General features: G+C 39.5%; 1 protein-coding gene across 3 annotated transcripts in view; it reads right to left on the minus strand.

Annotated features, from left to right (window-relative positions):
- SGCG (sarcoglycan gamma) overlaps nt 1-26653 on the minus strand; it is a 150526-nt gene that overhangs the window by 17633 nt on the left and 106240 nt on the right. For all 3 annotated transcript variants that reach the window (XM_030813245.1, XM_030813246.1, XM_030813247.1), the window contains one exon: nt 11928-12000. In XM_030813245.1, coding sequence (XP_030669105.1) covers nt 11928-12000 — 73 coding nt within the window. The remainder of the gene's footprint in view (nt 1-11927; nt 12001-26653) is intronic.

The following is a 26653-nucleotide window of genomic DNA, read 5'->3' on the forward strand; positions in this document are numbered from 1 at the left end:
CTTTAGAAACTATCTCCTAAAAGATGCATAACAGGGCATAGTTCTAATTACTGCCCACAGCCAATGCTGGCACCATCCCACAGTAATCCAAATTACTCCTGGGATTTCATTATTTCTGTAAAGCGTACTTCTGTCTTGAAAAAAGATAACTTTTTTTAACTCACGAAAAATATAAAATAAACTTCTAAGCTCATCAAGACTGTACTTCACAGAAAAAATAATAACAATATCTGAGGTCTAGAAGGGAATGGAATGTCACTGCAATGAACAGAAATTTGTGAAAGATTATGTTGCATTATAGAGTAACTAATGTCACTCAGATAAGATGGCTACGATTAAACATCTATGACATATCCAATTCAGTCTTTCAGGGGAGTCTCAGACTTTTAATTACTGCAGAAGTCAGTGAACTATAAAAGTTCAGTTCGTCCTTAAGACCTCTGTTTCAGTAACTTTGTTTAGTATTTTGCATCTTACTTGTTAATCTTAAAAGGAATTAGAAGTTTGTTTGTTAAGAACAAATATTAAATCTTAAAAAGTTCTGTTTAGCTAAAAGAAAATTAAATCTAATATATTTGTAAGTCCTTCTTGAAAAGGGCAACTTATACGTTTACATTTGGAGTGTTACTTTTCACATAACGTATTTCACATTCTGGATTTAACAGTGCTTTATAGCTCAGGAGCCCAAGATGTCATCAGTGAATTCTTGTGTGAGCACTGACTGAGCTCTTCTGTTCCTGGATGAAACTTTCAATCCTGAAACTGTTTCCAGTTGTTCAATTGATAATATGTACTTTTTTTTTTTTGACGTTTTGTAGTTTTTTCCTTTTTCTTGGAATTGCTAGAATTAAGGAAAATAAGCCACACCGTAAGTTGTCAGTTACCAGAAGGAATAAATTGTTTTCATTGTTCAAGTTAAGAAGACTTAAGATATTAACTTGTGACAAATAAAATATACATACTTGGAACTAAGGATGTGATCATGTGAACAGTGTTAGATCACTTCAGTGCTTCATTGATCTTTATCAATGAGCTGTATAAAACCATGAAAACAACAGGAATTTAAAAATTCCTATGAGACTACTTTCAGACCACTATACAAATACAGTTGAAAACTTAGATTAAGTGAATAATTTCCTAGGGAAATATGGTTGGCCAAAATCAACTCCTATTAAAGGTTGCAAGCTTAAACACAATTTTCCATAAAAGAAGAAATACACTATTAATATTAAAACACTGTCTTTAAAAATTTCATCAGGCCCATATGGTTCCAGGGAAAATTCTATCAAACCTTTAAAGACCAGAACACCCCAATACTCTAGAAATTATTCCAGAACATTGAAAATGAGGAGAAACTTCCTAATTATTGAACCAAGAGTAACAGGGTTACTTAAACTTTATAATCATAGCATAGCCAGGCACAGTGGCTGACACCAATCCCAGCACTTTGGGAGTTGAGGTGGGAGGATCACTGGAGGCCAGGAGTTCAAGACCAGATTGGGCAACACAGCAAGACCCTGTCTCAAAATAATAATAATAATAATAATAATTGTAGTGCATTCCTGTAGTCCTAGCTACTTGGAGGCTGAGGTGAGAGAATCGCTTGAACCCTGCAGCTGGAGGCTGCAGTAAGCTGAGATCGTGTTCTTGCACTTTAGCCTGGGCAGGCAGCAGAGCAAGACCACAAAGAAATGCAGACTAATATGAGTTATATGTATAATATTTCATGGCCAAAGTAGGATTTATTCTCAGAATGCAAGATTGGTTCAGTATTAGAAAATCCATTAATGTAATACCCCATATTAATATATCTAAGAGACATACATGACTATCTCTGTAATTACTAAAGACTGTCTTACTAAATTCAATACCCATTCAACACAAGATAGAAATTGATATGTGCTTTCTTTATAAAACCCACATTCACATCATTTTGGTTAATGGAGAAATACCAGAGGCATTTCCACTTTGACTGGAAAAAGGCAGTGATGCTTACTATCTCCACTTCTTTCTCACATTGCATTGAGGACATTGGGAAATCCAATTAGCCAAGAGAAATTGATTAGAGATATTATACTTGGAAAATAAGGTGTAAAACTATATCTATTTGCAAATGATCTGATAGTATACCTGAAAAATCCCAGTGAATCAATCATCAAATGGATCCAAACCATAAAAGGTTTAGTAAGGTAGTGAGATATAAAATTAACACACAGGAATCAATAGCCTTCATATCTAAAACAATAATGGAATAATGATGATATAATAAACCTCCTTTTAATAGCAACAAATAAATGTGGAAAACACATATGAAGAAAACTTTTCAATGCTCCTGAGAGGTACAGAAGTAGCTTTGAACAAACAGAAAGACACCCCCTGTCCTCGGGTAGATGACTCAACACAGTAAGTTGTCAGTTTTCCCTAAGGTAATTTATAAACTTAATATAATCCTAATACAAAATAAGTTTTCTGGAAGTAGCCAAGTGAATACTCAAGTTCATGTGCAAAAATACATAACCAAGAATAGGCAGACTAATGTTCAATGATGTACAACGTCTTTGTGTGTGCGAGCACATACACGCATGTGTGCACAACTAGTCCTACCAGACATCAAAATATCTTCTCTGTAATCCCAGCACTTTGGGAGGCCAAGGCAGGTGGATCATCTGAGGCCAAGAGACCGAGACCAGCCTGGCCAACATAGCGAAACCCGGTCTCTACCAAAAACAAACAAACAAACAAACAAAATACAAAAATTAGCCATGCATGGTGGCAGGCTCCTGTAATACCAGCTACTCAGGAGGCTGAGGCAGGAGAATCGCTTGAACCCAGGAGGCAGAGGCTGCAGTGAGCTGAGATCGTGTCACTGCACTCCAGCCTGGGCAACAGAGCAAGACTCCATCCCCCCCCCCCCCCCCAAAAAAAAAGCCTATTTAGTTAACAAAGTCCTTACTGGCTCATGAATGGAGAGACTGGTGCAATAGAATTACAATTGCAGGAACAGCCCCAAGTTTATAGAGACATTTAGTGGTAAAGGTTGTATTTCAAATCATAGGGGAAAAAGTAGAGTTTGTAATAAACAATCTAGTTGCTGGCACATCTGGTTGGCCAATTGGAAAAGATAAAATTAGAATCAGACCTCACACCTTATACCTCATACCTCATGCCTCACACAATAATAAACTCTAAGTGGATCAGAGGTCTAATTGTAAAAGATAAAGCCATGCAAGAAACATGTTAAATTCAAACTTAAAATCCAGATACAATAAAAAAGATTAATAAACATGGGTATGTAAGCATTAAAAAGTTTGCACAGCATAAAGAACAGTAAGTCAAAAACCAACTGAAGCTGGGAAAAACTATTTAAAACATATATCAGGGATGAAGGGCTAATATCCCCAATATTTAAAGAAGTCTTAAAAATTGAGAGGAAAAATATTTTTAAAAAGTAGAAAAAGACCAGCAAATAATTCACAGAAAGGAGTATAAAAACGGCCTTTAAACATATGAAAAGTTGTTCCACCTCACTCATATTAAGAGAAATGTAAACTATATTGAGATATAATTTCTAATCTGTCAGATTGGCAAAATTTAAGATATTTTAAAACACATTGTGTTGGGAGCTATGGGGAAAGGAAAATAGATTTTGTTGTAACAATGCTAGTGTGCAAATTTGTATACCTCAATGGAGGGGAAAGTCACTGAAAGGGGAATTTGGCATTATCTGAGTAAACAATATATGCATTTATCTTTTTTACCCATGGATTCCTCTTCCAGGAATTTGTCATGAAGCTGTATCTCCAACAATATGAAAATTTACCTGCACAAGCACATTGTAAATAAATCAGGTGCCCATATATAGGGGAGCAGTTGAAAAACCTCTGATACGTGCATGGAACTTGCATGTGATTTCTGGAGCTCTTTCCCGGCATATGCCCTCTTCTCTGATCCTGTGCCCCACAGACTCCATTAGCCTCAACTCCCCACTCTCGATCTCTTTCTCCTCCACTCCCAGAGGTTCCCGTGCACTGACTGGATTCCCCTTCCCTGTGCCCTGATTCTGAACATGCCTGTGGGCAGAGAGCTCGGGCAAGTGTAGGGCTCACCTCATGAGTTTCTATCTTGTTTTGCACTTCATGTTATCCAGTGTCTGAAAGTGGTTGTTTCATGTATTTGTCAAGTGTTCTCCTGGTTACCAGAGATGGTGCATCCAGTCCCAGTTACTTCATCAGGGGCAGAAGAGGACTGTTGCTGCGAGCTTGCAGGGGTTCCCCTTCCCAGGTCCTTTTTAACAATCTCCTTCTCCCACTTTATAAAGAAAGACATGTTCATTCATTCTGAATCGATTATGATGTACTACCCTGGGGTAGAAATACTTCCAGGGTAATGTGCAAGGGAAAATTAAAAAATTGGTGACAGAATTGACAAATTGAATGACTACAGTGATTACAGAGGTAATCATTTGGCAAGTTACACAGTTTCTAATTCTTTACTTTCAACAAAAATTGAAGAAAGACCTAATGAATTGTCACTGATAGTCATTACAAATAACTTTTAATGGTGTATATTTAGGGAAGAGTTCAGAACATTGAGTGACTTTTTAAAAAACTGATGCCTAATCTTGCCGCCTTCTATTAATAAGCTATATTTATTAGCAGATCTATCAAATAGTTTTTAAAAAGTTCCAACCATTCATTAAAAGATGTACTTTTATACAATTTTACTTTTTATTACTATCAAAAATCTTAATATATTGATTTTTTCACTTTTAAAAATTATTTTTAATTGATATGTAATAAATAAACATATTCATGGAGTACAGAGTGATATTTTGATACATATATACGATATGTAATAATCAAATCAGAGTAATTGGCATATTCATCACTTCAAGCATTTATCATTTCTTTATGTTGGGAACATCTGAAATTCTCTCTTTTAGTTATTTGAAAATATACAATAATGAGAGGAGGAGAGGATAGGGAGGGGCTGGCTAATAGATGCAAAATTACAACTTACGTAGGAAGAATAAGTTCCAGTGTGCTATAGCACTGTAGGGTGACTACAGCTATACTGTTTTGATCAATTGTTCTCTCCTTAAATTATGACTCTATCCAAAAGAAAATTTTAAAAATTCCATGGTCACTAGAAGTAATTATATATATATATATATAATTATATAAATATATTTCTTGTGGAGAAATAGGATAGAGTGATCAATGAAATACTGTGAATCTTTAAGTAGTGTATATTAGGAAAAAATTGTGGGTAAGTGAACTGGAAGTATTAGGTCAAGGACAAAAAGAAAACTTTTCTGACTCCATAAGAAGAGCTTGTTTGTATGTTTTTCAGTTCTTTGATGGTGGGTATCAAATCTCCACGCTTCTTAGATTCCATCGATATGTTTTAAGAAGTAATGAAAATAATTTTATTTCAAAATGATTTATGTTATTGAAACCATAAAAGATCATCATTGCTAAACTGACTTGGTAAATATTTCCTTTTATCATCAAGTTGTGTTTCCACTGATTCTTTTTTTTCCTTTTTTTTTTTTTCTTTGAGATGGAGTCTTGCTCTGTTGCCCAGGCTGGAGTGCAGTGGTGCGATTTCAGCTCACTGCAACCTCCGCCTCCCGGGTTCAAGCGAATTCTTCTGCCTCAGCCTCCCAAGTAGCTGGGATTACAGGTGTGCACCACTAGGCCTGGCTAATTTTTGTATTTTTAGTAGAGGCAGGGTTTCTCCATGTTGGCCAGGCTGGTCTCAAACTCCTGACCTCAGGTAATCCACCTGCCTCGGCCTCCCAAAGTGCTGGGATTACAGGCCTGAGCCACCATGCAGGACCCCATTGATCTTTTTAATGCTATTTGTTTCCTAATTTTGATTCTGTCTGCTATTAATACTGCGATGCCTGCTTTCTTTTGGTTAGCACTTCCCTGAGCTTTAGGTTGCTCCAAGCCCCATCTTCCCCATTCCCTGGCCCAGCCCTGGGATCAGCCACTTCTCCAAGAAGTCCTGGTTCCTTGAAGAATGGTATTGAGAATGCTATGAGAAACAAATTTCTGGGAGCCAGTGATTTTATTTTAATTACTTCATGTCTCATTTCTATAATTTCTATTTTGTTATTTCCCAAATCTGCCATTTTTCAAACTATCTTGTCTTTGTCTTACATTTCTATTCATTTTTTTTCTCATTTCTATTCATTTTTTTCCTCATTTGAGCATTTTATTTATACTTGTTCTAAAAATCTCTTTGCTTTTGCTCTATGACATAACAGTTCCAGGAGATTATTTGTAGCAGCTGCTAATTCTAATTCTTCTCCATAGTAGTTCAATTCCTTTTTTTTGAGACGGAGTCTCGCTCTGTCACCCAGGCTGGAGTGCAGGAGCGCCATCTCGGCTCACTGCAAGCTCCGCCTCTCAGGTTCACGCCATTCTCCTGCCTCAGCCTCCCGAGTAGCTGGGACTACAGGCGCCCGCCACCGCGCCCGGCTAATTTTTTTGTATTTTTCATAGAGACGGGGTTTCACCGTGTTAGCCAGGATGGTCTTGATCTCCTGACCTCATGATCCGCCCTCCTGGGCCTCCCAAAGTGCTGAGATTACAGGTGTGAGCCACCGCCTTTTTTTTTTTTTTTTTAAGTAAACTAGTCTTTAGCAGGGATTGTTTTCCTTAAGTGTCTTTATGTCATGCGTGATGGGATAACTTTTTCAATGTAGTTTCTCTCTGTTTTTAAACGGTTCTCTGGGTTTCACAGACTTTGGTGCAGTTGTTACTGTTAATTTTCCACCTCGGAGTTCCTATACCATGAAGTAGAATGCGATTGCTTCTCCTACTTCAGCCAGGCAAAGCCTCGCAGGTCATGATTTCTTGTGGGTAGTTTTTCAACCCGTGGCATAAGATAACAATCTTTCTTGTGACATCCTTGGGCTGATGGGCATATTGTGTGACATATCTGATTCATGGGAGCTCAGGATTTCGGAGGTTTCTCAGCCAGGGTGTTTCATGCACACCGAAAAATCACTTGGAATCTCAGTCCCACATCAGCATTAATGTCCCAGCACCTAGTCTCTATGTATCCTGGTTTCTCTGTGAGTAGCTTAGCTTAACTCTTCCTCTACTCGACCATGAGCTGCCTCTTTATCGTTGGGACCCGGGAATTACCCTTTCTTGGTTTCTAATTGAGCTTAGTATTTATAAACACTTACTAAGTAAACTTTCGTATTTACAAGTGCTTGCAACAGAGGCAAATGTTTCCATCCACACAGTAGTATATGTGTATCTTCCTTAGATAAGTAAAATGAACAGACATGGAAATAATAACTTACTTAACTGACATCACATCGTTATGGTGTTACACAGAATTCAAATCCTCCCTTCTGTGGGGTATCATCCCAGATTACTCTGGGAAGATTTTATATTTATTTGCTTATGCCTCCAATAGAAGTTGTACTTTTATCATAGCAATTAAATATACTGTTCTAACTCATTTGCATGTTTCTTTTCTCAATAGACAGTAAACCCATTAAGGTCAAGGACCATGCCTTTGGTATCTGGCACATAAACACTTTAATACACTTTTGCTGAATTTTAAAAAAAGAATGAATTACATCATGTGTGAATGCAAGGTTGCTTTAAGGTAGTTTGTCAGAGTTTATACTTTCCTTGCAAATTATTTTGCCATAAGAAATGTAAACCTAAGGCGGGGTGCGGTGGCTCACGCCTGTAATCCCAGCACTTTGGGAGGCCGAGGCGGGCAGATCACAAGGTCAGGAGATGGAGACCATCCTGGCTAACATGGTGAAACCCTGTCTGTACTAAAAATACAAAAAATTAGCCAGGTGTGGTGGCGGGCACCTGTAGTCCCAGCTACTCGGGAGGCTGAGGCAGGAGAATGGCGTGAACCCTGGAGGTGGAGCTTGCAGTGAGCCGAGATGGCGCCACCGCACTCCAGCCTGGGCGACAGTGCGAGACTCTGTCTCAAAAAAAAAATATATATATATATGTATGTATATAAGCCAACTAGGATATTCCAGAATCTTTTTACTGTAATCAGGCCAGGAATAGTAATGCTGCTGGAACCAGAAATAAAAAGTGGAACATAGTTTATGGCAAGAAGTTGCAGAAGAAGAAGATATGACCATCATATAATCAGTCAGAGGCATCTCAGCGTAAATCAAAGAATCAATCTCTCAAGGATCCGCTGGGTGGTGGAGACAGCAAACTGGATGTACGTGGGCTCTGGAGTCAAAGCTGGATTTGATTATGAGTGGCTACCTTTTTAGTTTTGTGACTTACAACGTGGAACTATCTAGATCTGAGTTTCTGCCTTTATAAAACGGGGATAAAACTGCCAATCACTTCATAATTAAATGAAACAAATTCTGTGACAGCACTGAGCACAGTTCCTGGCAGTCAAAAGCATTCAGTGAATGTTAGTTCCCACCTCCCATCCTCACCACACTCCTTGAGCATTTCCTTGCAGTTCTGGTATTTTTTTCAATTGCCTTGGTTTTAACACTCGAGTTGCTCAATCCTTCCTCAGTACCGCCTTTTAGAAAGCAAAAGAATACTCTTGTGCTGTTTCTTTTTCAGTAAAAGCCTGCTGTATATACAGTGAGAAGATTTATGTCTTAATGGGATAACATGAGATGAATTATTTAATTGAGATCTATATATTTTTTTAAATTGACATTTACCTTAAAAGTGTTTTGGCATCTCTACAATCTATATTATTTTATAATTTTAAAATGGCTTTAATAGGATTATTTCCACAGCTCTGAATCGTTTTTCTAACCTAGGAAAATAAAATGTTTTTCTTCTCTATAAAAATTCTTTAATGTTAATCTTTTTATCCATTTTCGAAATTAAACCTTGTTATAATTTAATTATAGTCACAATCTATTTTTATGTTACAAATGTTCGCTTTGTGGGCAAGATAAATTGAACTCCTATTTGCTTTTGATGAATATTTAATTGGACATTAAATATATAAAAAATGCTGCCTTTCCTAATCCTATATTATTTAGTGTGAATATCTATGTAGTGTAATAACAATTTTTTTTCCCTTGAAAAAAGATGGAGTCTGGCTCTGTCGCCCAGTCTGAAGTGCAGTGGCATGGTCTTGGCTCACTGCAACCTCTGCCTCCCAGGTTCAAGCGATTCTCGTGCCTCAGCCTTCCGAGTAGCTGGGATTACAGGCATGTGCTACCATGCCTGGCTAATTTTTGTATTTTTAGTAGGGATGGGGTTTCATCACATTGGTCAGGGTGGTCTCGAACTCCTGACCTCAGGTGATCCACCTGCCTCGGCCTCCCAAAGTGCTGGGATTACAGGTGTGAGCCACCATGGCTGGCTGTATAATAACAATTTAAAAAGTGATTGTCAGCTGGGCACGGTGGCTCATGCCTGTAATCCCAGCACTTCGGGAGGCCAAGGTGGGCAGATCATCTGAGCTCAGGAGTTCAAGACCAGCCTGGCCAACATGATGAAACCCCATCTCTACTAAAAATACAAAAATTAGCCCAGTGTGGTGGTGGGCACCTGTAATCCCAGCTACTCGGGAGGCTGAGGCAGGAGAATCGCTTGAACGTGGGAGGCAGAGGTTGCAGTGAGCCGAGATTGTGCCATTGCACTCCAGCCAAGGCAACAATGTTGGGAACAGGCCCCCCAAAATCTAGCCTTAAACTGGCCATAAGCAAAATCTTTGCAACACTGTGACATGTTCATGATGGCGATAACGCCCACACTGGAAGGTTGTGGGTTTACCGGAATGAGGGCAAGGAACACCTGGCCCACCCAGGGCAGAAAACCGCTTAAAGGCATTCTTAAACCACAAACAATAGCATGAGCGATCTATGCCTTAAGGACATGCTCCTGCTGCAGATAACTAGCCCAACCATCCCTTTATTTCAGCCCATCCCTTTGTTTCCTATAAGGGATACTTTTTGTTAATTTAATATCTATAGAAACAATGCTAATGACTGGCTTGCTGTTAGTAAATACGTGGGTAAATCTCTGTTCATGGCTGTCAGCTCTGAAGGCTGTGAGACCCCTGATTTCCCACTTCACACCTCTGCATTTCTGTGTGTGTGTCTTTAATTCCTCTAGCACCGCTGGGTTAGGGTCTCCCCGACTGAGCTGGCCTTGGCAAACAAGAGCAAAACTCTGTCTCAAAAAAAAAAAAAAAAAAGATTGTCTGTGTTTGACTTTTCAGTTTACAAAATGCTTTTAACATAATATCTTATTAAATCTTTCCTAGAATACTCTGAGGTAAGGATTACTATCCGTAATGTTTAATATGAGAAAAAATAGTCTGGAAAGGTTAGTTTGGCCATGGTCAGCAAGCTTGTCTGTGTAAAGCTGGGATTCCTACTGTACCTTGTATTCCCTATTATACATAATTTATTAAAATATATTAATTATTCTGCATTCACTTCAAGTTTAAATTCTAAATGTGATTTTAAGTGATAGCATGAACTTTAAGATCGTTTAAAATATTATTTGGTTTTGTTATAAAATACAAATATATTATTGGAATGAATAGTTATAGGTGTAAATGACATTCAGTAGCCTAGTGGTAAGGTAAAATATACATAGACACAAAGATTCTGTAAAAAATAATAAATTTATGTATGGAACTGGGTGATTTTTATATATTCAGGATATTATGTACAGATATACCAAAGAGTGAGGAAAGTATGTTAAGTCTGATAAGCTAGGCACAAAAGGAAAAAACTGTATAATTGCGCTCATATGAGGCACCCAGATTAGTCAAATCCACAGAGACAGAAAGTAGAATGGTGAGTGCCAGGGGTGACCTGGAGCAGGGAATGGGGACTTGTTAAATGGATACAGGGTTTCAGTTTTACGAGATAAAAAGAGTTCTGGAAATGGATGGTGGTGATGACCATGAAGTAACATGAATGTACTTAAGACTACTAAACTGTACACTAAAAATGGTTAAGATGGTGAGTTTTATGTTATGTGCATGTTACTACAAATTATAAAAGAGATACACCAAATGTTTCCAACTATTTTGCAAATATGGATTTATTGTGCACTTGGTTTTTATAATGTTATTTTCGCTACTAATAGTGCATATATCTTTTAAAAATTTAAAGTAAACTGACATTTTCAAGAGTGCCTTTTGCACATTTCACAGCCACATAGGGCACCTTTGTCTTCTACTAAAAGGTTCAAAGGTTTTGCCTTGTTTGCAGATAGTGTAGAGATGGATAATATAATATATATATGCACATGCTTTGTGTTAAGAATTGTAAAAAACTTCAGGAAACTTATGCTGACACTTTTCAGGAGAAAATAATAGGTTTGTAAAATACATGAATCATAAACCTGTAGCATCTCAATTAATACTTGAGGGATGAGCAGACATTCATGAGGTCTCCTCGGGGAGGGGGGCACCCCAGGAAGATGCAACAGTCAGTGCAAAAGCACAGAGGGGTTGGCATGGGATGGGTGGGCGATGATATGGCAGTGACTCATGTCTGGGTGGCAGGGTAGGGGAGGAGGTCCCGCCGGTCACAGCCCAGACTATGAAGGGCTGTGGGTGCCCAGTGGAGCACTTAGGATTTTCCTATGGCTGATGTGATGCGGGAGCGATGAAGCATTTTAACCAGCTTGCATTTAGCAAAGTCATTTTGATACCAGCGTGAGAGGCAGATTGGAGAGGAAGAAGGAGGAGGAAGGAGGAGGCTGTGAACAGGCACCAAGTGTGGAGTCAGTAGGACTTTTTGACCTCCTTTGGATTTTAATAAATACTATCTAGTTATAAGCAGAAAGTCTTGAAAATAAAGGCAACTGATGAAATAAGAAACACTCAGGTAGTAGTCACTGCTAACATATTATTCCAGCACATACCCTCTTGTCTTCTACAGGACAGGTTGTTAATATTTGAACAAAAATTCTTACCTAAGGTCTTGAAACGGGTCGGCTCTGACAAGGGGTGTCTCCACTGAATGTTCAAAAAGAGCCCCTTCAGGCCCTAAACAAAAAACAAAGATGTATCAGGAGCAGAAGTAAAATAAGTGGCACCAAACAAAATAAACATTTAGCCTAGATACTAAAGAACATACGGATTTTGTTCTTTCTTGCAGAATTTTTGCAGATAAGTTTGAGTTACAGGTGGAAAAATAGGCCCAACTGCTTCCCTACTTTTCTGAGGCTATCACAATTTCATTATGTTCCTATAAATAAAATATGTTTTTCAAAGCAATTACAAATTAGCAGGCTTATTTTAAAACTAGAAAGCAATATTAGTCTTCAAATCAAAAAAGAAAGAAAAGTTCTTCTGAAAATTGCATACATCCATATATTTTAAGTAATAGTATCTTAACTACTTCTCTAGATTTTATGTGTAAAAATTGTATCTTGTATTATTTGTTTCTAAGGTAGTCAGGATATTTACAGAAAAATTAAAAGCTTTAAATATTTAAAACGAAACTTCTAATTCCTAGAAATCAGCATGTTCCCAGTTGTTTCATGAGTCTGAGAACCTAATTATATGCAAGGCCCTGTGTCAGCTGGGGTGCAGAAAAACACAGGTGAAAGTGACATGCTTTTTGATGTATCTTAACTTGTTTAATACTCAGACCCCTGCAACGTAGGTAGTATTTTCCTATTTACCCATGAGGAAGCTGAGGAAGAGAAAGGTTAATTAACTTGCCTAGAGTTCCACAGCTGAGAAGTGGCAAGGCTGCAATTCGAATTCAGAGCCCACACATTTAATCTATATGCCATAGGGTTTTCATACATAAATAACAATATATGAGAGAAAGTAATGTGCCAGTAGCAAAGTGCAACAAAATTATTTGGAGGGTCATCAATGGGGAAGAATTACTTTAAGGCATCAGGGACTATTTCCTATTTTCACATAGGAAAATTAAGTGGGTCTGAACCTTAAAATAAATAAACTTTTATGAACATATGGAGATTGCGAGCAAGAATTTCAAAAAGAGCAGCAGTCCAGGGGCAGGAAAATGTGCTGAGTGTCCAGGAATAAACAAATAATCCAATTCACTGGAAGCAACGAATTCTACATGGAATACAAATGTATCTTTCACATTATATTTCAATCTATATCCTCTTGAATTTTATGGGCATATTCACAGATATAAGCAGCACCACATGCTTATATATGCTCATCATGATTTCCCCAGTTTGCTCATGCCTATCTTAGGCCCTGCCCTGCCTAGGGTCCCACCTCTAGCTCAGGCCCTACCCTTGGCTTAAGAGGCTGTGGCTGCCGCTTGCAAAGAGTTTTTCTCTCCCTTGTGGTTCCACAGGAATCTCAAGATTCATCCTCACGCTGTGCACTTTCCTCTTTAGGAAATACAGAGGGTCCCTGACTTGCTATGGCTTTGTAGAAGGCAAGCCATTGCAAGTTGAGGAGCTTCTATAATGAAACAATTAAAAGGTTTATTTTTAAATCAACCCTTGTACTAGTTTCAATATTGGACACTGAAGAAAAATTGCCTGGATAAAGGTTTCCCAGCCTGTATGTTGAGAAATCCTCATCCTGGGCAAAATATCTTTTGAGCAGCCCTTACTAATTTTTCTTTTTTCTTTTTTCTTTTTCTTTTTTTTTTTTTTTTTTTTTTTGAGACGGAGTCTCGCTCTGTCGCCCAGGCTGGAGTGCAGTGGCGCAGTCTCGGCTCACTGCAAGCTCCACCTCCCAGGTTCATGCCATTCTCCTGCCTCAGCCTCTCCGAGTAGCTGGGACTACAGGCGCCCGCCACCACGCCCAGCTAATTTTTTGTATTTTTAGTAGAGACGGGGTTTCACTGTGGTCTCGATCTCCTGACCTCGTGATCCGCCCACCTCGGCCTCCCAAAGTGCTGAGATTACTCTTTTTTCTTTAAGATGGAGTCTCACTCTGTCACCCAGGCTGAAGTGCAGTGGCATGATCTCCGCTCACTGCAATCTCCGCTTCCCAGGTTCAAGCAATTCTCCTGCCTCAGCCTCCTGAGTAGCTGGGACTACAGGTGCCCACCACCACGCCCGGCTAATATTTTGTGTTTTTAGTAGAGACGGGGTTTCACCATGTTGGCCAGTCTGGTCTCAAACACCTGACCTCTGGTGATCTGTCCTCCTCAGCCTTCCTAAAGTGCTGGGATTATAGGCGTGACGCACTGCGCCCAGCCAGCCCTACAGTTCACAGTACCTTCACATTTTCTCCACAGTATTACTGGCTATATTAGCTTTGTTATTATAATTACTACTTCCTTAGCAATTTTATTTAAATATGAAGATATGATAAAAACCCACACTGGAAAAAAGCCCTTATCCAAGAAATAATAGCTTGTGGCACAAAAGCAAAACAGACTTAAATCAGAACAAAGTGAAATTTTAAAATTACAAACAGATTTAGTAAGATGATTTACATAAAAACTATAATCAACTGAAATAAAGGAACACACACAAGTGAAGGTTAATGTTTCATGAAAATTATAATTTATGTAAATTATACTCAGATGAGAAACAGATCCTCATGTATGCTGTAACAAGTCACATTTTCTTAAAATACCACTTAAGCAAACCTAAACGATAATGGAGATCATTATGTAAAGTTAGGCTCTACCAAGCCCTGGAGTCTCCACAATAAATGTTGCCAGTCAAATTTTAGAGTACAATGTCTGGTTTGCTGATGTGTTGATGACATTTCCTGCTTGGCATACAGAGGAAAATAATTTAACATAGTAATTTGTATAATAATATGTATTCATTTTATCCTTTTCTTTCCTCCTTGCTTCTTTTGATTTGCAAAATGTAAAAGAAAATGTAAATTTTAATACACCTCAAGTCAATTCCCAAGAAGACAAGCAGAGCATGCTTAGTTTTATGTAAGTATATTTACTGTGGTTTATGTAGCATTGTTTGAAACCCAAGTAATGCTTTATTATCACGAACCTAGAGTGAGCTTTATGAATCATCAAAAAATAATGCTTTCTTTCCATAACTAAGATATAGAAACAAAAGGAATGTGGGCATAAAGTTTTCTGTAATTATTTTCTCTAATTTTATATAAACAAGATATTATGACTGAGAAAAAAGTCAACACATTTTACTTTCTATAACACATACCCTTTAAAACAAAACTAGAGACTGCAATCTATTCCACTTCCATAGGCAATTTCATTTTTTTTTATTTAGGTTTTAGGGTACATGTGCACAATGTGCAGGTTTGTTACATATCTATCCATGTGCCATGTTGTTTTGCTGCACCCATTAACTCATCATTTAGCATTAGGCATATCTCCTAATGCTGTCCCTCCCCCCTCCTGCCACCCCATAACAGTCCCCGGAGTGTGATATTCCCCTTCCCGTGTCCATGAGTTCTCATTATTCAATTCCCACCTATGAGTGAGAACATGCGGTGTTTGGTTTTTTGTCCTTGTGATAGTTTACTGAGAATGATGTTTTCCAGTTTCATCCATGTCCCTACAAAGGACACGAACTCATCATTTTTTATGGCTGCATAGTATTCCATGGTGTATATGTGCCACATTTTCTTAATTCAGTCTATCGTTGTTGGACATTTGGGTTGGTTCCAAGTCTTTGCTATTGTGAATAGTGCCGCAATAAACATACGTGGGCATGTGTCTTTATAGAAGCATGATTTATAGTCCTTTGAGTATATACCCAGTAATGGGATGGCTGGGTCAAATGCTATTTCTAGTTCTAGATCCCTGAGGAATCGCCACACTGACTTCCACAATGGTTGAACTAGTTTACAGTCCCACCAACAGTGTAAAAGTGTCCCTATTTCTCCACATCCTCTCCAGCACCTGTTGTTTCCTGACTTTTTAATGATGGCCATTCTAACTGGTGTGAGATGGTATCTCATTGTGGTTTTGATTTGCATTTCTCTGATGGCCAGTGATGATGAGCATTTTTTCATGCGTTTTTTGGCTGCATAAATGTCTTCTTTTGAGAAGTGTCTGTTCATGTCCTTCGCCCACTGTTGAGCACAGTGTTGGGTCAAAATAAATACAGAGATGAATCTGTAAATTAAATGATTTTTAGGGCAATCACAGAATTGCAATTTGGGGCATATCTCCAAAGAACAAAGAGAAAGTTGGGAGTTTTATTAGAAAGAGAAACGTTGGTGGGCGCAGTGGCTCATGCCGGTAATCCCAGCACATTGGGAGGCCAAGGCAGGCAGATCACTTGAGGCCTGGAGTTCGAGACCAGCCTGGCCAACATGATCAAACCCCGTCTCTACTAAAAATACAAAAATTAGCCAGGTGTGGTGGCGCACACCTGTAATCCCAGCTATTCTGGAGGCTGAGGCATGAGAATCATTTGAACCTGGGAGGCAGAGGTTGCAGTGAGCCAAGATCGTACCATTGCACTCTAGCCTGGGCAACAAAGTAAGACTCCATCTCAAAAAAAAAAAAAAAAAAAGAAAGAAATGTTATGTATTGTTTTGAAAGAAAGCTCATTGGCACTAGAGAAGCTTTTGGGAGCTGGCAAGCTCTGATTGGTGAGTGAGGGCAGCAGGTAGAACTCTTCTTGGTGTCACGGCAGGTTGTTTCAGCATTTACTAGGTAACACTGGTCTTAGGGTGACAGCAGACCATTTCAGCAGCTGGGCTTGAGGAAAATTCAATTCTTGAAAAAGGTGCTACATGCCCTGAGTGCTTTTTCCCTCAGCCCCTCGATTTACTTGGGTATGACAAAATGACCCGATTCATATAATCAACTTTCACAGCAGCTTCAATTCTTTTTCCCCAATAGCTGAATTTATTCAAAGAGTTTCAGTGGCACTAAAACTCAGTAATTAGTTTTTAAATGCATGCCAATTACTTACCTTCTAATGTAAGTATAATCAGTGATATTATATTGACATATGATTACGGTAATGTACTTATAGGGAGATATAAAATCTATAAGCTGATATGTACTATCTTTAAATAAGAGCAGCAGTTTCTCTACATTGAAATGATAAATGCCCAAATTATATGCTCTTGATTATATCATTACTATTCAGCCTCAAAGTTAAATACTCCTCAGAACCTATTTGCATATAATAAAATGAATTTTCCTAAATGGTTTCATAAAATGATTCTCAGGAAATGGTTGTTGATCTTCAATTTAATTGCATTTTCTTTATGTTTGCATTCATTTAAATATTCACAATCAAGATGATATAAGAAATATAATTGGTATAATACCTCTTCTTTGTGGAAAATATAACATTATTTGAAGTCATATAATTTAAAATTTTAGACAGAAAAAAGTTCTACTATAAAATATCATTATATAAATCATGCATTAAAATGACCCCATATAATGTGCATTATTTATACAGGAAAGTATAAATAAAAAGGAAAATAAAAGAAAGCCTAGTCTAGTAATGTTAACTTTTCTATTTTTAGAATATGTCATTGAGATTAGACATGGTAAATGGTTTGTCCAATTCTACTGTGAAGGAGTAGTACTCAAATAACACCATTCTTCCCTTCTGGATCCTAGAGCATTATATGATGAATGATGCTCACATGAAGATCTGCAGTAAGACTGTGGTGCAAGATGGATTGAGATGGTCACGAAGGCAGTTGAAAAGATCATGGTACAGAGCCCAGCAATCATGGTGCTCTTGGACAGAGCTCAGCAACTGAATGGCAAATAACTCTAAGTTGCTCCATTCTTTGCAACATACTTGCTGTTTCCGGGTTCCTTCGGTTATAGAAATATACTGAATTCAAAATTAATACTTCTGTTCAGACAGTAATATATTATATATCTCAGACATGCATTCATTTTTGTATCAACACTGATAACCATTTGTTACGATTCATTCTACACATTCATCGAGCAGCATTTGTGGACTGATACAGGCTTTTTAAGTGATGCCAAAAAAATTCCATTTCTCTTGTTCAGCCAAACTTCCGCTTAATGTCGCCACATAATGCCTCTACTGCCTCCTGTCCTATTCACTTTGTAACCACTTCAACCTGCCTTTTGCCTTTATTACTCCAATGAAAAATGCTCTCCTTAAGATAGCAATAACTTCCGTAATAATAAATCCAATGACAATTTCTGTCATCTCTCCTGGGTCCAAATTCTGAGAAAATAGTCTCTCTTGACACCAGCAAAATGATTATTGTAATATCCCTCCCACCGCATTGTCTGTCCCTTATTCTCCTTTGGTGGCTGCTCTGCCTTGGCCTCTACCATTGGCATTTTTCGGAGCTCAGTTGGTTGATGACACCCACATTTATCTCTAGTCTAGACTTCTGCTCTGAGCAGTAGCTAACTCACATGCCCAGTAGCTGACATGACATATGCACTTGGCAGTTTTCCCAGATTATCTTCAATTTACGTGTCTAAAATATTAACTGTTGATGCTGTCTGCCCTGCAAATGAATTCTCCTCCTCCTCAGGCCTCTCCATTACCCAGAGAGTAATGCCATCAACCAAAACAAATATCAACTTTGAGTCTCCTCCTGGATGCCTGCCATACATCCGATTCATGGGCAAGTCTGTGGCTGTCAGATCTTAAATTGGAGTAATTCACTTCCCTCTCTGACCATTGCCACCACCCAATCCAGGTCACCTTCGCTGATTACCTGTACTACAACTGACATCCTCCTAACTGGTCTTACTGCCTCCGTTCTTTCCTCCAACCTCCTTTGTAATGGTTAGATTGATCTTAAGATGTATAATAAATCAAGGAGTACCCTGTTCAAAACAATTCAATGCCTCTCCATTGAATTAAAACAAATCCTAAATTCGTATAATGGCTAGCAAATCCCTGCATAATCTTGTCCCACTCTATCTCCCTTTATACCAGGCTTTTCTCAGACTCAAACCTGGTAAGATTAAAAAATAAAAATCATGAAATAATATGGCACAGATAAGACAAATAGAGCACTTATCACAATGAATGTGAATGCTTTAAATTCCACATTAAAAATCAAAATAAATTATGTTATTAACAATAAATCCAGCCAAATGCCACATACAAAAGAAATTCAAATAATTTAATATGAGAAAATTTTCAGCTGGGAGAGTAACTTGAGATGCCAAACCACTGAGGCCCTCTTATAGACAGATGTTTAGAGAAGTCTTTGCAGAGGCAAGTGATGTTTGCAATTGATGGAATCATTTTGCAACCCAAAAGGGAAATATCAACATACTTGCAGAGAAGAAAAGGTAGCGTAAAATATTACTTGGCTACTAAATTAATCAACAACCTGGGGTTACCCTTTCCCCAGCCTTCCTGTGTGAGATAATATATGTCCTTCCAGTTTAAGCCTGTTTTACTTGGGACTCTTGTTCCTTTCAGCTGAAATACCATTGACGGCAGCACAGCATTGATCGCTGTGTGCAGTGCTGCATCAGTGTTCTGCCCTTGGGTATGTGTTTGAAGGACGTGGTGCTCCTAAAAGCACCTTCCAGATATCTGTCTTCACGTCTTTTTTAACTTAACATCCTGGTTTATTTTCACTTCTTCAGTTGCTGAACACTTTGTTCTCCACGTCCACTTTTGTCACTGGCTTTACGGGTGACTACCATTTCTACACTATCACTTTTGACTTTATGTGATCTTGCTTAGCTGCATAGAAGGCATAAAGAAATGGAATTGGGACTATTGCTAGATCTTATTTTTTCTTACTAGTGGTGGGAAATGGATACTATTATAGAACTCTATTTTTAAAGATAATATTGGGAAATGGACTAGGCCAAGTAAATTGTTGCCAGGGAGTTAAAATACACTTAAGGCAGCCAAACTAACAATTTGTCATCTGCCAGGCGTCAGTCCTGGCAATGGTGTAGAACAGTTTTTTGAAAACAACATTTTGATGTTATTCCAATAGTATATTCTGTAACTTGGGTTAATAAAAGAAATGTTAACTTTGGCTACTTGGTGTCTAATTTTGTGGGGGAGGAAGATGAGCCTGCTTAAAGGCCTAAATTGGTTTCAGACTGAACTGGTGAAATTGTTTAATCGCTTCCATAAATTTCGCTTAAAAACTATTATTCAGTATCCTAGTTGACTAAAATCTAAATGGAAGCTGTTTAAGAATTAAAGAGAGGTTTTAGCTTATTTGAGTAATTAAGACAATAGCAATAGCAATTGTCTTAATTACTCAAAGAATGGCAATTTGAGTCAGGATTAGGACTTGGTGCAGTTAGGAGTTTCGAGTGCACCATCTTAAGGAGAGAGCCACCTTATCTTCCCCTTTCACCAGAGCTATGGGCTGCTGTGCAAGTGACAAGGGTGGAGAAAAGAAGCAAAGAATTGAATTTTCTTTCCAGTCCTCAGAGTGAGGCTGCCTGTCTCTTTTCCTATCACTTCACTTTCCTTGGCTGTCAACTACTGTTGCTTTTGCTGACCTGAGAAACTCCAAAGGCTACTTGGAGTCAACCCACTTAAAATAGGGACCCAACTTTTATCACAGGTAGTGGAGAAAAGTTTTAATGGGAATTTGTGTTGAAGCATTAAAGCTTATAAAAACATTCTTATTGGCTGGGTGTGGTGGCTCACACCTGTAATCCCAGCACTTTAGGAGGCTGAGGCGGGCAGATCACGAGGTCAAGAGATCAAGGCCATCCTGGCTAACACGGTGAAACCCCGTCTCTACTGAAAATTCAAAAATTAGCTGGGCGTGGTGACATGCGCCTGTAGTCTCAGCTACTCGGGAGAATGAGGCAGGGGAATTGCTTGAACCCAGGAGGCAAAGGTTGCAGTGAGCTGAGATCGCGCCACGACACCCAGCCTAGCCACAGAGCAAAAAGCCGTCTCAAAACAAAACAAAACAAAACAAACAAACAAACAAAAAAACCCTGGTCGTAATGGTAACAACTGTGAAATTATATGAAATAAAAAAGAATAAGCCAAGTTTTTTGGTGTAATTTTTTCAAACATAGTTGGAGTTGTAGGACGGCTCTATTTAGTTTTCTATTTCTGTTAGGAATTACGGCAAACTTAGCTACTTAAAATGATCCCCACGTGTTAGCTCACAGCTCTGTCGGTTTCAGGTCCTACCCAGTGTGTCTGACCAGGGTCTGTGCTCAGGGTCTCACAGGTGTCAGCCAGGCAGGGCTCTCGTCTGGAAGCCGAGGGCCAGACTTTATCTTTGTCTCAGGCAGGTGTTGGCAGAATTCAGTTCCTTATGCTTGCAAGACTGAGGCTCATTTCCTGTTTCCTGCTGCCAGCCAAGGGCCTCTTTCCCTCTCTAGAGGCCACCACTTCTTGTCACATGGTCCCTCTCTCTTCCTTCAGCAACACAGCAGTGAATTTTTCTTGCTTTTCCAATTTATCTGACTTCCCCCTCTACTACCAGCCAGATTAACCTCTCTGGTTATAAAGGGCTCATGGGATAGATTGGGCTACCCAGATTACCTTCCTCTTGCCATATAAATGACATAATCACAGGACAGACATCTCATATTTACAGATTCCATCCACACTGAAAGGAGAAGGAAGTACACAGGGCTCAGTGGGGGCATCCTTAGAATTCTGCCTACCTTAGTGTCACAATACGACATTGTTCACTAAATGTTTACCATTGGCGATAAAACCATAATTCAATAGTCCCCCCCTTATCACAGTTTTGCTTTCTGAGGTTTCAGTTACCCACCATCCTAAAATACTAAATGGAAAATTCCAGAAATAAATAATTCATAAGTGTTAAGCACTATATACAATCCTGTATCATTCACCTCGGGTCATCTTATCATGTAGGCATTCTCTCATCTCACATCATCATACAAGGGTGAGGACAGTCAAGATATTTTGAGACAGAGAGAGAGAGATGACATTCACACAACTTTTATTACAGTATATTTTTAAAATTGCTTTATTTTATTATGAGCTATTGTTGTTAATCTCTTACTGGGTCTCGTTTATAAACTGAACTTTATCACAGTATGTATGTATAGGAAAAAACACAGTACAGCATATATAGGGTTTAGCACTATCTGCAGCTTGAGGTATCCCCTGGGGCTCTTTGAACGTATCCCCTGAAGATAATGAGGGCAACTGTAATAGTTAAATTGAGGGCATTGCCAGTCATCACAAGGGTGAATATTAATCTTGTGAAGTTAAGATTACTGACCTTTGAAATGACTATCACGTCATCATCATGGCTGGTTTTCACTTCTTTAGTTGCTGGCAAGTCTAACTTTCCTGGTCTTTTGTTAGTGGCTTTGCCAGCAATTCCAGTATTTCTCATCATTTCTGACTTCCTGAAACCCTACATCTTTTGCAAGACGTGCAGTTTAATTTCATGATCAATTTGTGTCTGCTTGGTTGAATTCTGTATAGTGTCCTGTAATGGTGAGAGACCAGTGGCTACAGATCTTTGTAGTATAAAGCACCGAGAGGTGAAATACTCATTTGAGGTCGTGTGCTTACTTAATGGAACACCTGGAATTGGAACTCAGTCTAATTCTCAAAAAGTTACCCATTGTTGGTCGGTGGTGTCTGGCAAGATGGCCAAATAGGAACAGCTGTGGTCTGCAGCTCCCAGTGAGATCAATGCCGAAAGTGGGTAATTTCTGCATTTCTAACTGAGGTACCCAGCTCATCTCATTGGGACTCGTTAGACAGTGGGTGCAGCCCGCAGAGGGCAAGCCGAAGCAGGTTGGGGTGTTGCCTCACCTGGGAAGCCCAAAGGGTTGGGGAACTCCCTCCCCTAGCTAAGGGAAGCCATGAAGGACTGTGCCATGAGGGATGGTGCTATTCAGCCCAGACGCTATGGTTTTCCCATGGTCTTCACAATTCACAGACCAGGAGATTCCCTCAGGTGCCTACACCACCAGGGCCCTGGGTTTCAAGCACAAAACCGGGCGGTCATTTGGGCAGACACTGAGCTAGCTGCAGGAGTTTTTTTTCATACCCCAGTGGCACCTGGAATGCCAGCAAGACAGAATCATTCATTCTCCTGGAAAGGGGGCTGAAGCCAGGGAGCCAATTGGTCTAGCTTAGCTGATCCCATCCCCATGGAGCCTAGCAAGCTAAGATCCATTGGCTTGAAATTCTTGCTGCCAACACAGCAGTCTAAAGTTGACCTGGGACACTCAGGCTTCGTGAGGGGAGGGGCATCCACCATTACTGAGGCTTGAGTTAGCAGTTCTCCCCTCACAGTGCAAACAAAGCCGCTGAGAAGGTCGACCTGGGTGGATCCCCATGGTGGCTCGACAAAGCTGCTGTAGCCAGACGGCCTCTCTAGATTCCTCCCCTTTGGGCAGGGCATCTCTGAAAGAAAGGCAGCAGCCCCAGTCAGGGACTTATAGATAAAACTCCCATCTCCCTGGGACAGCACCTGGGGGAAGGGGCAGCTGTGGGTGCAGCTTCGCAGACTTAAACGTTCCTGCCTGCCAGCTCTGAAGAGAGCAGTGGATCTCCCAGCACAGTGCTCAAGCTCTTCTAAGGTACAGACTGCCTCCTCAAGTGGGTCCCTGACCCCTATGCCTCCTGACTGGGAGACACCTCCCAGCAGGGGTCAACAGACACCTCATACAGGAGAGCTCTGGCTGGCATCTGGCAGGTTCCCCTCTGAGACGAAACTTCCAGAGGAAGGAACAGGTAGAAATCTTTGCTGTTCTGCAGCCTCTGCTGGTGATATCCAGGCAAACAGGGGCTGGAGTGGACCTCCAGCCAACTTCAGCAGACCTGCAGCAGAGGGGCCTGACTGTTAGAAGGAAAACTAACAAACAGAAAGGAATAGCATCAACATCAACAAAAAGGATGTCTACATGAAAACCCCATCCGAAGGTCATCAACATCAAAGACCAAGGTAGATAAATCCAGGAAGATAAGGAAAAACCAGCACAAAAAGGCTGAAAATTCCAAAAACCAGAATGCCTCTTCTCCTCCAAAGGATCACAACTCCTTGCCAGCAAGGGAACAAAACTGGATGGAGAATGAGTCTGATGAATTGACAGAAGTAGGCTTCGGAAGGTGAGTAATAACAAACTTGTCTGAGCTAAAGGAGCCTGTTCTAACCCAATGCAAGGAAGCTAAGAACCTTGAAAAAAGGTTAGAGGAGTTGCTACTAGAATAATCAGTTTAGAGAAGAACATAAATGACCTGATGAGCTGAAAACACAGCACGAGAACTTTGTGAAGCATACACAAGTATCAACAGCTGAATCGATCAATTGGAAGAAAGGATATCAGAGATTGAAGATCAACTTAATCAAATAAAGCATGAAGACAAGATTAGAGAAAAAAGAATGAAAAGGAATGAACAAAGCCATCAAGAAATATGGGACTATGTGAAAAGACCAAACTTGCATTTGATTGGTGTTCCTGAAAGTGACGGGGAGAATGGAACCAAGTTGGAAAACACTCTTCTGGATATTATCCAGGAGAACTTCTGCAACCTAGCAAGGCAGGCCAACGTTCACATTCAGGAAATACAGAGAATACCACAAAGGTACTCCTCAAGAAGAGCAACCCCAAGACACATAATTGTCAGATTCACCAAGGTTGAAATAGAGGAAAACATGTTAAGGGCAGCCAGAGAGAAAGGTCGGCTTACCTATAAAGGGAAGCCCATCAGACTAACAGCTGATCTCTCTGCAGAAACTCTACAAGCCAGAAGAGAGTGGGGGCCAATATTCAACATTCTTAAAGAAAAGAATTTTCAACCCAGAATTTCAAACTAAGCTTCATAAGCGAAGGAGAAATAAAATCCTGTACAGATAAGCAAATGCTGAGAGATTTTATCACCACCAGGCCTGCCTTACAAGAGCTCCTGAAGGAAGCACTAAACATGGAAAGGAACAACCGGTACCAGCCACTGCAAAAACATACCAAATTGTAAAGACCATCGACACTATGAAGAAACTGCATCAACTAACGGGTAAAATAATCAGCTAGCATCATAATGACAGGATCAAATTCACACATAACAATATTAACCTTAAATGTAAATGGGCTAAATGCCCCAATTAAAAGACACAGACTGGCAAACTGGATAAAGAGTCAAAACCTATTGGTAGGCTATATTCAGGAGACCCATCTCATGTGTAGAAACACACACAGGCTAAAAATAAAGGGATGGAGGAAGATCTACCAAGCAAACGGAAAAAAGAAAAAGCAGGGATTACAATCCTAGTCTCTGATAAAACAGACTTTAAACCAACAAAGATCAAAAAAGATGAAGAAAGGCATTACATAATGGTAAAGGGATCAATTCAACAAGAAGAGCTAACTATCCTAAATATATATGCACCCAATACAGGAGCACCCAGACTCATAAAGCAAGTTCTTAGAGACCTACAAAGAGACTCAGACTCCCGCACAATGATAGTGGGAGACTTTAATACTCCACTGTCAATATTAGACAGATCAATGAGACAGAAAATTAACAAGGATATTGAGGACTTGAACTCAGCTCTGGACCAAGCAGACCTAATAGACATCTACAGAACTCTCCACCCCAAGTCAACAGAATATACATTCTTCTCAGCACCACATTGCACTTATTCTAAAATGGACCACATAATTGGAAGTAAAACACTTCTCAGCAAATGCAAAAGAATGGAAATCATAACAAACTGTCTCTCAGACCACAGTGCAATCAAATTAGGACTCAGGATTAAGAAACTCACTCAAAAGTACACAACTACATGGAAACTGAACAACCTGCTCCTGAATGACTACTGGCTAAGGATGCCACTAAATGGCTAAGGATGCCACTAAATGTCCTGCAATGCACAGGACAGTCTCCCCCAACCTCCACCAAAATGTTAACAATGCTAAGGTTCAATAGCAAAGACATAGAATCACCCTAAATGCTCATCAGTAACAGATTGGATAAAGAAAATGTGGAATACTGTGCAGTCATTAAAAAGAATGTGATCATGCATGCCCTTCTAGGGACACGGATGGAGGTGGAGACTATTATCCTTAGCAAACTAACACAGGAACAGAAAACCAAATTCTGCATGCTCCCACCTGTAAGTGGGAGCTGAACGATGAGAACATGTGGACACATAGAGGAGAACATCACACACTGAGGCCTATTGAAGGGTGGAGGATGGGAGGAGGGAGAGGATCAGCAAAAATAACTAATAACCTGGGTTAATACCTGGGTGATGAAATAATCTGTACAACAAACCCCCATGACACAAATTACCTATATAGCAAACCTGCACTTGTACCCCTGAACTTAAAGTAAAAATTTAAAACAAAAAAAGTGTTAAGATCGACAAAGCCTGCACTAGACAATGTTTAGAGAGTCAGACCTTGGATAGAGACAAAACAAGAAGGGAAACATCAAAACCGTGGAATCTCTTGGTTTCTTTAATCACAAAATGTAAGGAAGCCATTAACATACTGGAAAATTGAGAAGAGTTATGGTCTGCTCAAAATTGTACTGTCTGTACACTCACAGTTCATGGTGTGAATAAAAACTAGAAATGTTTGCAACACCAAAATAACAAGGAAAGCGTATAGTCATTAGACATGGGGTATATTTTGCTCTAGTTAGCTGCACTGCAGAGGAGTTTGGGAGAAAATTGTGCCTCAGGCAAAAAAATTATGAAAGAGAAGATTATAACTTGTCCTTTAAAAGGATAACTTGAATGCATGTTCTAGAGCAGGGAATCTAGATCCCTGGGCCATAGACGGATACTGGTCAGTGGCCTGTTAGGAACTGGGCCTCACAGCAGGAGG

The sequence above is a fragment of the Nomascus leucogenys genome, chromosome 5, assembly GCF_006542625.1.
Source record: "Nomascus leucogenys isolate Asia chromosome 5, Asia_NLE_v1, whole genome shotgun sequence".
Lineage (NCBI taxonomy): Eukaryota > Metazoa > Chordata > Mammalia > Primates > Hylobatidae > Nomascus > Nomascus leucogenys.